We start from the raw sequence: 15641 nt of genomic DNA, 5'->3' as shown, positions 1-15641 counted from the left end.
TAGAATTCAATTCAGTTTAGGGCTGCACAATATCATTATTGCATCACCATCACAATGCGTTCGTGTGCAATAGTCACATTGTGAGACTCGCAGTATAAGTTCATCATATCAGTATAATATTAGTCAAAAGCAATATGGCATACTTATTTTGCTGGTTAATACTTTAGGTTGTGAAGTTCTCAATTTCCATGACAGTTTGATTGTAAAATGTATATTTCATGCAAATACAGCCTTTCCAAAGCCCAAATGATGACTTCTTTACAAATAGAGCTATTCAAGTCATTGCAATACACTGTATATTGCAATACATATGGCAGTATACAAAATCGTGGCATTGTCAGCTGCGCAGCCCTCATTCATTATGACTCACTAACACAACTGTTAAGACTGATGATACACAGAGCAACTTTTTGAGCAGTGTTGTTGGGCATTATTCTCAGGGATGCAAACAGGTGTATGGTCAAAAAGAGAGAGCTTGTCGAAGCGAAATTCTGAATATTAAAATACAAACACTAATTTGGAAGAATACTGTGTATTCCAAAACAGAACAAATCCATTGAGCAACAATGTTTCTCCTAGGCTATATGCAACTAGCAGCAGTGGTGCTCCGCTGCTGAAATATGACCGCTGCTGCTGATTTAGGCCTGTTTTTCTTTTTTTTGTCTTAGCTCTTCATAAACTAAAGTTATATTATTTTGAGCGACAGACGCAGCCTAATAACATAACGATATACTATTTATCGTGTTATACGGTAAAAGGTTTCACCTTCTAACGTGATGACTTATAGCCTAGCCTCTTGTTCACATGACGGCATGCCATTTCTGTCACCACATGGTCGCACCTTTACAATCCTCCTCTGCTCTCTGTATTGCGCACAGCGGAGTTCGATCCCGATGGCGCACACACACACACACACACACACACAGGTGAGCACACAAGAGCTCGGCTCGGGCCGCATTTTTCTGACCAACGCCCACCCTCCTCCATCTCTCAGGTAACTCGCTTGTTCTGGGTCAATTCCACGTGAGATTTCGATTTTATTTTTATTTTTATTTTTATTTTTATTTTTTTTAGCGGATGTGATCTATACTTAAGTAAAAGTAAAATTACAGATTTAAAAAACTACTGAAAAAAATATAAATTACACAAAAAACTACTCAATTACAATAACGTGAGTAAATGTAATTAGTTACTTTCCACCTCTGGTAATGGAGGCTGGGGAGGTGGAAGAGTGGGAGACCATAAGGAAAAGGAAAGCGAGGGAGAAGGTGAGAGGATATAATTCGCAGGACAGTGACATGGATAACCAACAGGTGAAGGCAAGAAAAGTGGAGGGGAAGGATGATAGAACATACAAGGTGTTTTGTAAACTGAAAGGGGGGTTAGTAGCTTTGGAGGAGTTAGCCCCTTTAAGTTATCTAAAGCATTAAAAAAAGAGATAGGGGATGTTCTTCATGCCAGCATGTTGAATAATGGAGCACTAATGATAGTTTGTAAATCCTCAGAGCTGCAAGCAAAAGCTTTGAAAATAAATAAGCTAATGGGAAAAGCGGTTGAAGGGTATGCTCCAAAAAGCAGGGCTGGATGTAAGGGAGTCATTTACAATGTGTCAGTGGAGATCTCAGAGCAAGAGTTGTTAAACAACTTAAAATGGGGAAATATCATTAGTGTGACAAGATTGAGAGGATCTCAGAATGGGAGAAGTAGTACTGCAGTACTTGTGGAGTTTAAAGAGGAAGAACTGCCTAACAGGGTGACACTAGGATACATGATGTATTCAGTAAGGACATATGCAAGGGCCCCCTTGAGATGTTTCAAATGCCAGAAATATGGCCATGTCGCTGCAGTTTGTAGAGGCCAACGTAGCTGTAGACAATGTGGGGAGGTGGGTGGAAGAAGTACTCTGATTTAGTTTGTTTTATTGTTTATTTGTTGTTTTTTACACAAATAATAAGGCAGTGTACAAATACTCTGTCGCATGTAAATGTCCTGTATTCAAATTTTACTTAAGTACAGGTACATAAGCATCAAAATATATCTAAAGTATCAAAAATAAAAGTACTCATTATGTAAAATGGCCCTTTCACATTAATATATTTTACAATCTAATGTTGCAGTTGGTAAAGGTGGAGCTTATTTTAACTAATTTGGGTGCTTGAATTCCCCACAGGATTAATGAAGCCCTATTTTAACCGGTAATAATATATCATAACTTATTTGTTAATTTTCTTTGTATATCAATCTGAATCTGGATAGTAACCAAAGTTACCATAAAAATGTAGTTGAGTAAAAAGTACATTTGTATCTGAAATGTAGCTTAGTGCAGTAGGAGTAACAAGGATGAGAAAATGGAAAAACTCAAACAAGGTATTTCCTCACAGTTGTCATCATACAGTACCTGAGTAAATGTGCTTAGTGCAAATAAGAAATAATACAGAATATTAAGGCTTTAAGATACACACACCAAGTTTATTATGGCAATTCCAAATAACAAAATGTATTATCACACTCCCGCTTATGAGACTATACACTCTTTAGGAGTATATGTTTATACACTTAAATAAAACCAAGAGTGGAACTTTAAGAACCTAAAAATATGAACATATTTGTATCTAAAAAAGAATCCTTGTATTTTATGAACAATTAACATCAGTAGTAAAGCATGGAAAACCCCCTAACCCCAAACATCCTTTATAATTTACCTTGCTCAGCTTTGTACATACGTACAGACATACATACAGATGGGGACAACAGACAAATAAAAAGTATAATTCATGGTCTTTTTTTGTATGAACTTCCGTCTTTGTGCTACGACCCCCTCACTGCAGCAAAGCAAGGAAACCCCGTGGAAACACAAAGAGGGAAAAGACTAACTTTGACACACATGTTTAAAACAAGACTGGTGATGTCTGTGGCAGATAAATCAATGACTCTTACCTGTCACACCGGCCGACAGCTGCGAGATATGATAGCAATGGTTCATCTTTATTAAGCAGTGTTGGTATTTGGCTGTTACTCTTTGTCCTTGAGCTAAATTGGACTGTGAGCAAAACAAAGCAGTAAAACGAGTGTGTAAACAGGGTTGTGATTAGCTGTCCTGGGTGAAGCATCTGGATTTTCATGAGCCACAGTGTCCTCCTGTTCAGGCGCTGGATTTTTATGTACCACAAGACTGCTGCCGTTGGTACTTCAATTTGTTCATCTCATGTGGTACATAAAACCGCAGAGGACCAATCTGGACAGTTTCTTAAAAGGACTCAGCCTTCTGAGAGTCAGTTCAGCTGAAAGGGCTGCCCTTGATGCCCCTGACATATAGTCTGAGATTGAGACTGCAATCCTGAAGATGGCCTCAGGAAAAACTCCAGGGGGTGATGGCCTGGGGATGTTTTAAGTGCTTTAAAGAGCAGCTCTCCCCATTTTTATTATTGTTGTATAATGAAATACTGAAAGCTGGTGCCATGCCTCCCTCCATGTGCAGAGCCATCATTGCTTTATTACCAAAACCTGGCAAGGATCCAATTTTGATGAGTAGCCACCGTCTTTTATGTTTGTTAAATTGTGATTACAAGCTCCTGTCTAAGGCATTGGCACTCTGTTTGGAGAAGGTAGTCCAATCTATAGTTTATCTTGACCAAGTAGGTTTCATCCCAGGTTGTCTCTCCTCCAATAATATGCGGAGGGTTTTCCAGATTATACTAGAAGCCAGTTCCAGCAAGTCTCAAGCCACTGCAGCATCATTAGATGCTCAGAAAGCCGTTGACTAGATACAATGGCCCTATTTATTTTTGAAAAATTTGGTTTTGGTCCTAATTTCATAAGCTGGGTAAAAGCCCTCTATAGTTCCCCACTTTCCTCTGTCAGAACTAATGGGTTCATCTCACAACCCTTCCTTTTACATCTGGGCATAAGGCAGGGTTGCCCAGTCAGCCCCTTGCTTTTCATCATCGCTCTTGAACCATCAGAACGTGCTGCGAACATTTATGGTCATAATTTTAAATTTAATATGTATGCTGATGATATTTTGCTCACTGCCAAGCCAGTGTCCTCGGTCCCTGCCGTTCTGAATTTGATTGATTTATTTGGCAGTGTTTCAGGGTATAAGATAAATTGGAAAGAGGGTGAGGCAATTCCACTTAACCTTAACACAGTTAAATCTGACTTAAAGGACACCCCCATCTAGAAAACATATGGGATGAAATATCTGGGAGTCAATATCATATCTTTCATTACAAAAATGTTTGGCCGTCCTCCAATCCGTTAAAGATGACATCGATAGATGGGCAGCCTCACCATTGTCTCTACGGAGCAGAGCAGAAATACTTAAAATGAATGTATTAGCAAGACTTACTCATGTTATTGCATCTGTCCTTTTAAAATTTCCTCAAAACTGGTTCAGGGACATTAAATCCCTCTTCATTCAATTCCTTTGGAATGACAAAAAGCCCTCTTACAAGAAATTAATCATACGCAGATCCAGGGGCGGGCATTACTATAGTTGGACAGATATTAAGTGGGAAATGTTATCATTTCAACAACTTAATAATCAGTTTGGCCTCCTGGACTCTCACTTTTTACATATGCACAATTATCTTCTATTTCTAAATAAGAAATGTGAAGAGGGAGCGGCTCCTGCCTGTTGTTCCTGATGTTCAGAGTGGAATCAGCTTTTAAAGAAGGAAATCCTGGCAAGAGGTGTGGTTTCAGATATCTATACCATAATGTCCATAGCTGCCCCTAATGCATATTTTTCTGTCCAGCTGGCTTGGGAGCGTGACCTTAATACATCTTTGACTGCCTCCCAGTGGACGTAATTTGGAGGTTGGCTCTGAGATTTAGGATTAAACAATATAAGAAAAATAGGGTGATATCAGCTAAATTGGGCCACTTTTTGGTTAATCACTTGGGAAACTAAGAAAAAACAATGTATTACATTTGATTTTGTTCCTATGAGTAATAACGACTGTTTTCAGTATTTTTGTGTTGAATTTATGTAATAAAATATAACTGTTAAGACCCTACAGCTGTCCCCCATTTTTGAGATGCGCAGTGTTCAGGTAAAATGGGCCACTCAAACTGCAAAGTGAAAGTCATTTTTCACAGGCTTATAAAAACTGAACAACTGTAAAAACTACTCTTTTAGACTGACACTTTCAAAGGCAGGTTTTCAAAGGCAGTCCTGGCAGATGAAGCCGTCATCATCGCAAATTCCGTTCTCCTCACCACAGCTCTCATGGAACCAGGCACTGCAGTGCCCACAGTGCAGCCAGTCCTCCTTGGCCTTTGCGTCACTGGGGTCACCGTAGAGGGCCTGGCATATCTTGCATGGTTCTTCGTCTTTCTGCTTCCTCCTACCTTGCCTCTTCTCCTTTGCTTCTCCTTTCCTCTCTCTTCCTTTCTCCTCCTCTCCGTTCCTCTCTGTTCCTTCTTGTTTGCCATACTGTAATTATAGTTTCATATTACTTTACTTAACCATCTTCCACTATCACTTCTAGGCTACAGTACATCAGCCTCTTTCACCTTTCCCTTTCTCGTGTGTGTGTGTGTGTGTGTGTGTGTGTGTGTGTGTGTGTGTGTGTGTGTGTGAGAGACTGAGCGCTAGCTAGTGAGAGCTAGCTCACGATGCGCCCTGGACCAGAGCTAACACACACATACATAATTACAAAGGAAAATGTGAAGAGGCCTGTAATATACAATAATATATTTATATATTAATACTTTTTAATAAGAAGAACCATCAAAATATTTGCTAAAACTCAACTCAGAACGTGGCTCATTTTAGCTGAAATGTGTGGCCCAATTTACCTGAACACATTAAGGTAAATTGGGCTACTAACAAAAAATTCTTTTTCATCAAAAATAATTTTATTGAGCAAAACATTAGCATTATATCTGATGGAGGCCATCAGGACATGTATTATACATCATTATTTATATATGTACATTTGTTTTTTATTGAATTATCAACCTTATCATTGACAGTTAAGATTTGGTATGTCAGGGCACTCACCATGCAGTTCTCTGGAGCAGTCTCAATATGAGGCTTTGCCCCACCCACCATAGCATCCATAGACCAATCAAATCAATTGTTACATGTCAAATACTGTTGCGGCAGCAGTTTGAAATCATTTGCATTCATTGGCTGTCAACTTTTAAAGAGCTGAGACACTCAAACCTTAAATGGCCTATTTTACCTGATGGCCCATTTTAGCTGATGTTATTGCAAAAAAATTAAATTATTAATTATCTTTTTTCATATCAATAAATTGCCAAACATCAGTTCATTGCCAAAATTGATATCTATTTAATGATTATTATCAAATAAACCTTTACAGTACACAGTAAAGAGTTTACGCCCTGTACCTACTCTCTGCTCAGAGTTTTTTTCTGAGTGGATGTCTGGGTGCCATCACTTCTGTTATCTTTACGTAACACTCACACTCTGGAGGGAAGCGGTTTCTCTGAAAGACAGACAAGAAATCTTCACACAAATCATCTTCATATTCATCTGCAACTGTTAATCAACAGCATAATGAGTAAGTGGGTAAAGGCAAATAACAGAACAGCTAGAACAGTCTGGGAAGTTCAGAAATTACATGACTTTACTGTAATTCAGCTTTTATCCAGGAAAAGACCAAACTTACAATGTAACTATATGTAAAATCTTCTTTTATTACAGTAGTAATATAATACCAATATACTGCCCAGCCCTTCAGCAGAAGTTCCATTAAACAAAGCACTTAGTATGCTACTATAGAGACAGTTTACTTAAGCTGCATTAAAAATATTCTGGTTTTAAAAAATCTGCTTTAATAAATAAGTGACCGTTAAAAGTAGCTGATTTAAAATGTACCCGAAGCAATGTTGCCACATTCCCAGACATCGGTGACAGCAATGTTTTTATTACCAGTAGGAATGTTGGCCAAAGCTATTTAAAGCTGATGTTGTAATAAACCAGATTTATCATTTACAGTAAAAACACTGACTTCCAAAAATGTGAAACTAACTGAAGGTACACAAATGTTTGAACAGTCCTCTGAACTACTTAAACACAAGTTTAATTTATGAACTACAGTGAATTGTGCATGGATGCCCACACACACCCTTGACTCCACTGTAAGTGACACACACACACACACACACACACACCTGCAGACAGAGATGCAGCAAGGTTCCACCCTGCGCCTGTATTGTCGTCAGGAGAAGAGGCAGTGACTTCTCGGTAATCCTGTTTCCTACACACACACACACACACACACACACCATAACGATTTCAATTAAATATTTATTATTATTTTCTTTTTTTTTTTTTGAGCAGAGCCCCGCAGGAGTAGCTGCTAATTAGCAGCCTGCTCATACAAAACAAAATTAATTTATTTCATTAAAGTAATGAGTAAAGTAATAAAATTTTAAACTCTTCTTTTTTTCTAAACAAATTAAAATAGGTAAAATTATTACAGATAATTTAAAAATGTGATATAAAGTGACTTAAAACAACAGCATATAACAGTGCATAATTTGAGCCAGAACGTACTGGAACGCATACCAGGATCTTTCAGAAAAGGCCCTGGTGTGTTCCGAAACTAATTTGCATGGGTCTAGAATTTCTCACATCTATAAACTACATACAGTATTGGCTGATGTCACTAGCGTTGCAGGGTGGAGTACCGTAGTACTACGGTGCCTCACGTACTACTACTGTGGGATAAGTTCAAAATCCAATTGCAAGAGGGTGAGTGTCCATGCGCCGTCCAATAACGGCACGTGCTGGCCACCTGGCACTCAATATGCAGCTATAGGGGTTTGTTTTCCAGACGTGAGTATCTTTGAGCAGTGAAAGTTATTATTTATTTCTTTTTACTTGTCAGCAGTGATTTGTTTTCCACAGAGCTCAACCTGCGAGCATTTGCGACTAAAAATAGTTTTGTGCCAGCAAAATAAATCATTCAGTACGCTGTGTGAGTACAGATTTCAACCAGCAGCAGAAACGAAAGGCAAATTTTGCCGGTTGTGGGTTGAACGGGGGTCACAGACAGGAATACGGTGGTCAAATAGCCTACGGCGGCTCTGTGGCGCAAGATAACGGCTTACCAGCGACAGAGAAGTCAGACTCCAGGTCCAGTAGCCTAATTTCCTCTTTCGTTGGCGTCATGACTGCCCAGTAGTACCTGGACAACCGAGCCGTGGTGGCACACAGGTATGTGGCGTGTCAGTGGAGAAACGAGCCGTTCACATTTCTCTCTTTGTGGCAGTTAACAGTCCACAAACCTCACCGCACTTTAGGGACTGTTCTTTACTTATGAAGGGACTGTGGCAGGTAACAGTCCACAAACTGTTTTTGAAGTATGAAGCCAATAAGTAATTTATTCCATTGAAATATCATTGATGTATTATAGAAAAGTGATTTATCTTTTTATAAATGACAAAAGGCACATCTGCCTCATTTTTGCTGTGGTATCATGATACTACTCAGAACCGTGATACTTTCACTGGTATTGTACAGTGGGTCCCAATTTTGGTACCGTGACAACACTAGATGTCACAACCATTCCGTTCGGAGTTGCGCAGTGAGGTGGCTCGAGTGCCGCTTAAAAAAGTGTTCCCCCACTTTTAGGAGTAGGGGAACACTGCTCTCTCAGAGGCCCAAAGTGTTCCCCTACTTATAATTTTACAAATTAAGCACTGTACGTATATATATATATATATATATATATATGTATACAGTACAGGCCAAAAGTTTGGACACACCTTCTCATTCAATGCGTTTTCTTTATTTTCATGACTATTTACATTGTAGATTCTCACTGAAGGCATCAAAACTATGAATGAACACATGTGGAGTTATGTACTTAACAAAAAAAGGTGAAATAACTGAAAACATGTTTTATATTCTAGTTTCTTCAAAATAGCCACCCTTTGCTCTGATTACTGCTTTGCACACTCTTGGCATTCTCTCCATGAGCTTCAAGAGGTAGTCACCTGAAATGGTTTTCCAACAGTCTTGAAGGAGTTCCCAGAGGTGTTTAGCACTTGTTGGCCCCTTTGCCTTCACTCTGCGGTCCAGCTCACCCCAAACCATCTCGATTGGGTTCAGGTCCGGTGACTGTGGAGGCCAGGTCATCTGCCGCAGCACTCCATCACTCTCCTTCTTGGTCAAATAGCCCTTACACAGCCTGGAGGTGTGTTTGGGGTCATTGTCCTGTTGAAAAATAAATGATCGTCCAACTAAACGCAAACCGGATGGGATGGCATGTCGCTGCAGGATGCTGTGGTAGCCATGCTGGTTCAGTGTGCCTTCAATTTTGAATAAATCCCCAACAGTGTCACCAGCAAAACACCCCACACCATCACACCTCCTCCTCCATGCTTCACAGTGGGAACCAGGCATGTGGAATCCATCCGTTCACCTTTTCTGCGCCTCACAAAGACACGGCGGTTGGAACCAAAGATCTCAAATTTGGACTCATCAGACCAAAGCACAGATTTCCACTGGTCTAATGTCCATTCCTTGTGTTTCTTGGCCCAAACAAATCTCTTCTGCTTGTTGCCTCTCCTTAGCAGTGGTTTCCTAGCAGCTATTTGACCATGAAGGCCTGATTCGCGCAGTCTCCTCTTAACAGATGTTCTAGAGATGGGTCTGCTGCTAGAACTCTGTGTGGCATTCATCTGGTCTCTGATCTGAGCTGCTGTTAACTTGCGATTTCTGAGGCTGCTGACTCGGATGAACTTATCCTCAGAAGCAGAGGTGACTCTTGGTCTTCCTTTCCTGGGTCGGTCCTCATGTGTGCCAGTTTCGTTGTAGCGCTTGATGGTTTTTGCGACTCCACTTGGGGACACATTTAAAGTTTTTGCAATTTTCCGGACTGACTGACCTTCATTTCTTAAAGTAATGATGGCCACTCGTTTTCTTTAGTTAGCTGATTGGTTCTTGCCATAATATGAATTTTAACAGTTGTCCAATAGGGCTGTCGGCTGTGTATTAACCTGACTTCTGCACAACACAACTGATGGTCCCAACCCCATTGATAAAGCAAGAAATTCCACTAATTAACCCTGATAAGGCACACCTGTGAAGTGGAAACCATTTCAGGTGACTACCTCTTGAAGCTCATGGAGAGAATGCCAAGAGTGTGCAAAGCAGTAATCAGAGCAAAGGGTGGCTATTTTGAAGAAACTAGAATATAAAACATGTTTTCAGTTATTTCACCTTTTTTTGTTAAGTACATAACTCCACATGTGTTCATTCATAGTTTTGATGCCTTCAGTGAGAATCTACAATGTAAATAGTCATGAAAATAAAGAAAACGCATTGAATGAGAAGGTGTGTCCAAACTTTTGGCCTGTACTGTATATATATACTGTTTACACATATTTTATATTTTTTCATCTTTAATTTTACTCAAGTAACATTGTCACCCTCCTTTTTCTGTCTGTGCTTTGAGCTGCTGTGACGTGAATTTAAATATTCCTGTTTTCAATCTTAACTGTGGCAGTACTGGAAACACCTTTATGTGTCAGGTTTCCAGATCGGATGTTTAATTTCAAGATGAGATAAACACACCACCAACATTACTGACCTGCTAGGTTGAGGGAGGCGAGAGTCGTGTTTCCAGGCAGAAAAAGCTCCCCGTCCCTGTACTGCACCGGCTCATCCAGCAGGGGGTTCACTATCTTCACCAACTGTCCTTGCTGGGAAAGAGAGACAGACGTGAGCAAGTGCCTGACAGATGATCAAATCATCGTCATCATTGAGAAGATTTCTGCTCGACAGACAACTGCATCAAACAAACCTCATTCAAGGAGGTACTTGGTTTATCCTGCAGAAAAAACAAAGTGACACAACTGATTTATTTAAAGTACTGTACTATGCATGTTTATATCCATATGGTTCTTAGTTTAGCATGTTTCTGGTACCTCTTGTGCAGATAGTTGCTTCTCTTTTCCCCCCTGCTGGCCGTCTTCACTGTTGAATTTCTTGTTAGACTCTGGGTTATCTTTGTCCTTTTTGGGTGCTTTCTGTAAGTGTAAAGATCTCAAGATGACTTGTCACGATTTACAAACCAAATATAAAATTAGTTAAACCATATTTTCTCATTTCCTGTCTATTTTACACTCTTTTTTTTGGCACGTTACCTGTTTTTTGTCTTTGATCTCCCCTTTGCTGATGCCCAGTGAACTGCTGCTGGCTACTGAGGGAAGTTGATCAGCACGCTGGTCAGCATCAGCCTTGAAAGAATCACCAGTTAGTGATGACCGTGAAAACAGAGCAAGAGCAGTATGTTGAAATGTGATTATTAGAATGTCTCATAACATGTCCTTGCACTTATATGCTTGTGAAAACCTGTTCAAACCTTTAAATGAGGGCATTGTTGCAGAGTAATGTCAGTAAATCTTTACTTTTTGAACAGGACACCTTGATATTTGGGATTATTTTTAAGGTAGAGTGGGTACTAATGGTAGCATGGATGATTACTGATTGGGCCTGCAAGGCAAAGGCCCAGAGGCTCAAAGTGTCAGGGGCTCTCCTGGTCATCTCCTGCAAAAGGTCACTCAAATTTTCACGTACCGACCAGGAGGAGACACAAAATGACCACAAAGAGTTCCAAAAAACACAGATGCAAAGGAACTGCAAAGAGACGCGAAATAACTACAGAACAGGCAAAACAATCACACAGAGACAAAATAATGACTAAGAGACAAACAACAACCACAAGGAAACACAAAATGACTACAAAGAAACAAAAAAACAACCAAAAAAGATGCAAAATTACCTCAGAGACAAAATCACCTCAATAAGACACAAAATTACTTCAAAGAGTCACAACATTAACTTAAAGGGACACATGATTACTTGAAAGAGACACAAAATGACGTCAAAAGAACACAAAACAACTTCAAAAAACAAAAACATCTGACAAAATGACTACAAAGAGACACAAAAAACACAAAGCGATGTAAAGGAACTGCAAAGAGACAAAATAACTACAAAACCGACAAAACAACCACAGAGACACAAAATAATCACAAGGAGATACAAAATGACTACAAAACAACAAAAGACACAACCAAAAAGACACAAAACTACCTCAAATAAACAAAATGTTTACAAAGAGACACAAAACCACCCATAGACCACATCTGTGTGTCTTTTTTCTGTGTGGCAGAGGTGGCGGGGCCTTTTGCATACCTGTGCCCCGTGGCCCACTGTCTCATTATCCGCCATGAATGTTACAAATTGCTACACTTACGGAGAGCGTTCTTTTCAGAAGCAGCTTCCTCCTCTCCACAACTTCTTCATGAGTGAGAGCAAACTCACCAAGTATCTAAAAACAACAGGGGTTAAGGTGTGGAGCCTTATTAAGTTACATAATATAATGCAATAAGCAGAATATAATTTAAAACAACTTCACCACTGATTTAAATGCATTATGTCCCAGGTTAAAATCTTTAATGTAAACGGATACCGCAGCCAGATGAGCAGCCCCCGCGTCTCCAATCTGATTGTTGCACAGTGAGAGAAAGCGCAAAGAACGATTGAACCGCAGGCCCTGAGAGACAAAACAGGAGGAAGAAAACACCTCAGTGACCAAGAGGGGAACATACAGGAAAAAGTATGGAGTCAGTTCTGGGTTATACCTGTGCAATATGTGCAGCACCTGCATTGCCAATAGAATTAAAGGCTAGATTGAGTGCCAACAGGTTTTTATTAGCAGATCTGGTTGTAGAGAGAGCTAACCCAATTAGGCGAGCGCCCTCGTCTCCTATCCGGTTATTATTCAGGTACAAGTGAGTGAGGCTTGACAAAAAAAAAAACAAAAAACATGACATGATTCAGGCATGTTTGTGTTTCTATTTGTGAGTGTGAATGCAAATTAAGGTTTATTTCTGTACTACTATGCCATACATGTGGCTGCGTGGTGACTCACACACTGGCTTCAGAGAGAAGAAGGTGGTAGCTCTGCTCTGGAAGAGGGTTGCCCTGCAGTGTCACAGTCCTAACAAACAAAGAGGAGGGGAAGCAGTAATAATTCTCAGTGTCTGACCGATAATGTTCAACATACTGTGGTGTTGTTTTCTCTCCAGATCTACAACATTTTGTCTCTAAAACAAAGTCTCACAGTGGGACTGGCAGCAGAATCACCTCACCTGAGGTTTGAGCACAGTGATATTGTGTTCATGAGGGAGATTACCATTCGATCTGACAGACCCGCCTGCCAAAACCTGCAACAAGACAGGATTACACAAACAAACAAGAACAAAACAGTGACAGCTGTAACCCTGTTCCCTATAACAGGGGTACATCAACTCATTACTCACTGAAGGTGCTGTAGCTTGTTCAATGAGGGAAGCATCTTGTGTAGCACTCTGGCAATCTGTTCATCTACCTTCCATCCTGTGAGTATTTAAAATAGATTATGTTTTCTCCAACATCCACTACAAATACTGGATGACATCAAATACGAGGGTTGCAGACTGCTCAGACACTCAAATGACACTTTAAAAGGAGAAAAAACTGTAAATACAGAGACAAATATTGCTGTAAATATTTCTTTACGGTGTTTCTTTCTTACCGAAAATCTTCAGGTGCTTGGCGCTGAGGGGGTCTTCATTCTCCAGCTCTACTTGGAGGCATCGCTTAGACCACCAGGAAGGTGCAGCATTTGTCTGTGACTGGCCATGACCTGAAGGTGTAATTATGACAATTATAATTGAACTGAGAGTGAAAAATTGACTATTACATTTAGACTTGTTATATAATGATCCATACTGTACAGTAAAGTATATTTCCAGTGAACTAAATGTCCCAAGGTCCCAATGTAATTCACCTAATGTCCGCTTACATCATTTTAGGTGCATTGAACAAACCTATACTGGAAATTATACAAGTCTTCTATACAGGGTAAAAAGATATCAGTAGGTGTGTTAAGATCAGGAGCAGCTCTCTTTACCTGTATGCTCTCCTGCAGTTTCAGAAGTGGGGGAGGCTGGTTGCTTGGTGATAACAGCGGGGATATCCTTTATGTCCAGAAGAGCACAAAGTCCAGCAAAGTCAATCTCCACATTGCCCGAGCACTGATATTCACCTGTGGGATAAAGGGTTTGAAGCACTGACCTCAAAACTCTCATCTGGACAAAAAAGAAAGGAAAACATCAAATAATGTCACTTACCAAAGATCTCAACAGGCAATTTTTCATTTGGAGTTGGTCCTAAAATAACAGAAAGGTTAGAGTTTACACCCACTGAGCATTTCTTCTTTTTATTAACCACTTTTGGTCCACTAGATCATTAGTTGTTATGGCAACGTCAGACTGAGAGTGATATTTCACCCCTGACCTCTACCAAGATTCAGAACATGCTGGGTTACAGTACAGTCCAGCTGTGACAATGATTTGAGTAAAGCTATTTAATGTGTTAACACTGCAGCCCAAAGGCATTAAAACTGTTTTTACTCTGAAGACATCTTTGTAAAATGTACTCAACAACATCTCATCAAGAATAGACGAGTAGGCCTGATACAAGACATCGTTTTGTTTTGTACATATGGAAATTATGAATGGTGGACTCATTTTAAATTAAGTATTTTTTAAGTGTGGTATTAACTACTCATAATACCGCCATTTTAATAGCTGTGTATTTAACTAAACCTGTCAATTTAAATCCCACACCTTAGGTTCAAAATAGCAGGCAAGTTAATGTTATAGACACTAAAAAGTTATGCAAACAATTGCAGCATCCCCCTTTGTATTGCTATGTTATCATTAAAAGCCTGTGTCTCATAATTACAGTTGAATAACAGTTTAAAAGTGATCTCAACAATGTCAGTTAGCATTAACGGTCTGTCCGAAGAGGGCTGTCAAGCTAACTACCCGACCTGCTGTTGAAAGACTCATCTAACCTGTATTTTTCGAGGTCTCTTCCTTAGTATTTGCTTTCCCCTTTTTCTCCTTTTCTGCCCTTTTAGACATTGTTGGCGAAATATGGTTAAATCATCGGATAAATGAGCTAACTTAACGTCGCTGTACTGCTTCCTACCTAAACGAACCCCTGGGCGATACTGGCGTTACCACGGTAACCAACTCGCAGTCCAACCTGTGGGATTCATCGCGAGACTTCTGGAAAGGTACTCGGTGCTTTTCCTTTCGCCCATGGTATTTGGAAATTATTTTTGTAAAGCATTGCTTGTTGGGAGATATTAACGTAGTTTGTGTAACCTTAATGTTAGTAGTGGTATTCAGAACAGTAAAATGTTATGGCAGTCTGTCGTGTAACTCATTGTCTTTTTATTGTCGTAATATCGCGAGAGTTTCCATTTGACTGTTTGGTGCCGTAACAGTGGATTTCACTGTGAAGCTTTTCCTGTCAGGAGACTATGAATATGAGGACGAAGCTAATTTATATCAATATTTCAAATTCACGTTGATTATTGACTGTGGACTGGATGAGAATATGATCAATGAAGCATTTCTCTTGTATGTCCTGCACATTGTCTTTGGTCAACGTGGAGTTTGATGTTGATACATGCATGTTATTCACTATGACACTTTAATTTTAAGATATGAAAGATATGAACATGGTTTAACTTTTCTCAGATTACTCCAAACCACATTAGTGATAAACTAGGCAGAGCACCAGCACACATGTT

The 15641-nt window shown here is 39.7% G+C and overlaps 1 protein-coding gene across 1 annotated transcript; it reads right to left on the bottom strand.

Moving 5' to 3' along the window:
• Positions 1–5817: 5817 nt before the first annotated feature.
• lrrc71 (leucine rich repeat containing 71) lies at positions 5818–15053 on the bottom strand. Its single transcript, XM_049603192.1, has 16 exons — positions 14895–15053; positions 14167–14205; positions 13947–14081; positions 13569–13679; positions 13315–13390; positions 13144–13218; positions 12924–12992; positions 12634–12793; positions 12462–12545; positions 12246–12320; positions 11131–11223; positions 10912–11013; positions 10788–10814; positions 10575–10686; positions 7147–7232; positions 5818–6458 (listed from the first exon to the last, which is right to left on the bottom strand). The coding sequence occupies exons 1-16, from the start codon at positions 14962–14964 to the stop codon at positions 6372–6374; spliced, it is 1401 nt and encodes a 466-aa protein (XP_049459149.1). The 5' UTR covers positions 14965–15053; the 3' UTR covers positions 5818–6371.
• Positions 15054–15641: the final 588 nt, after the last annotated feature.

Source organism: Epinephelus fuscoguttatus, linkage group LG17 (genome assembly GCF_011397635.1).
Source record: "Epinephelus fuscoguttatus linkage group LG17, E.fuscoguttatus.final_Chr_v1".
Taxonomy (NCBI): Eukaryota; Metazoa; Chordata; class Actinopteri; order Perciformes; family Serranidae; genus Epinephelus; species Epinephelus fuscoguttatus.
This window is presented reverse-complemented; position numbering and strand designations above follow the sequence as displayed.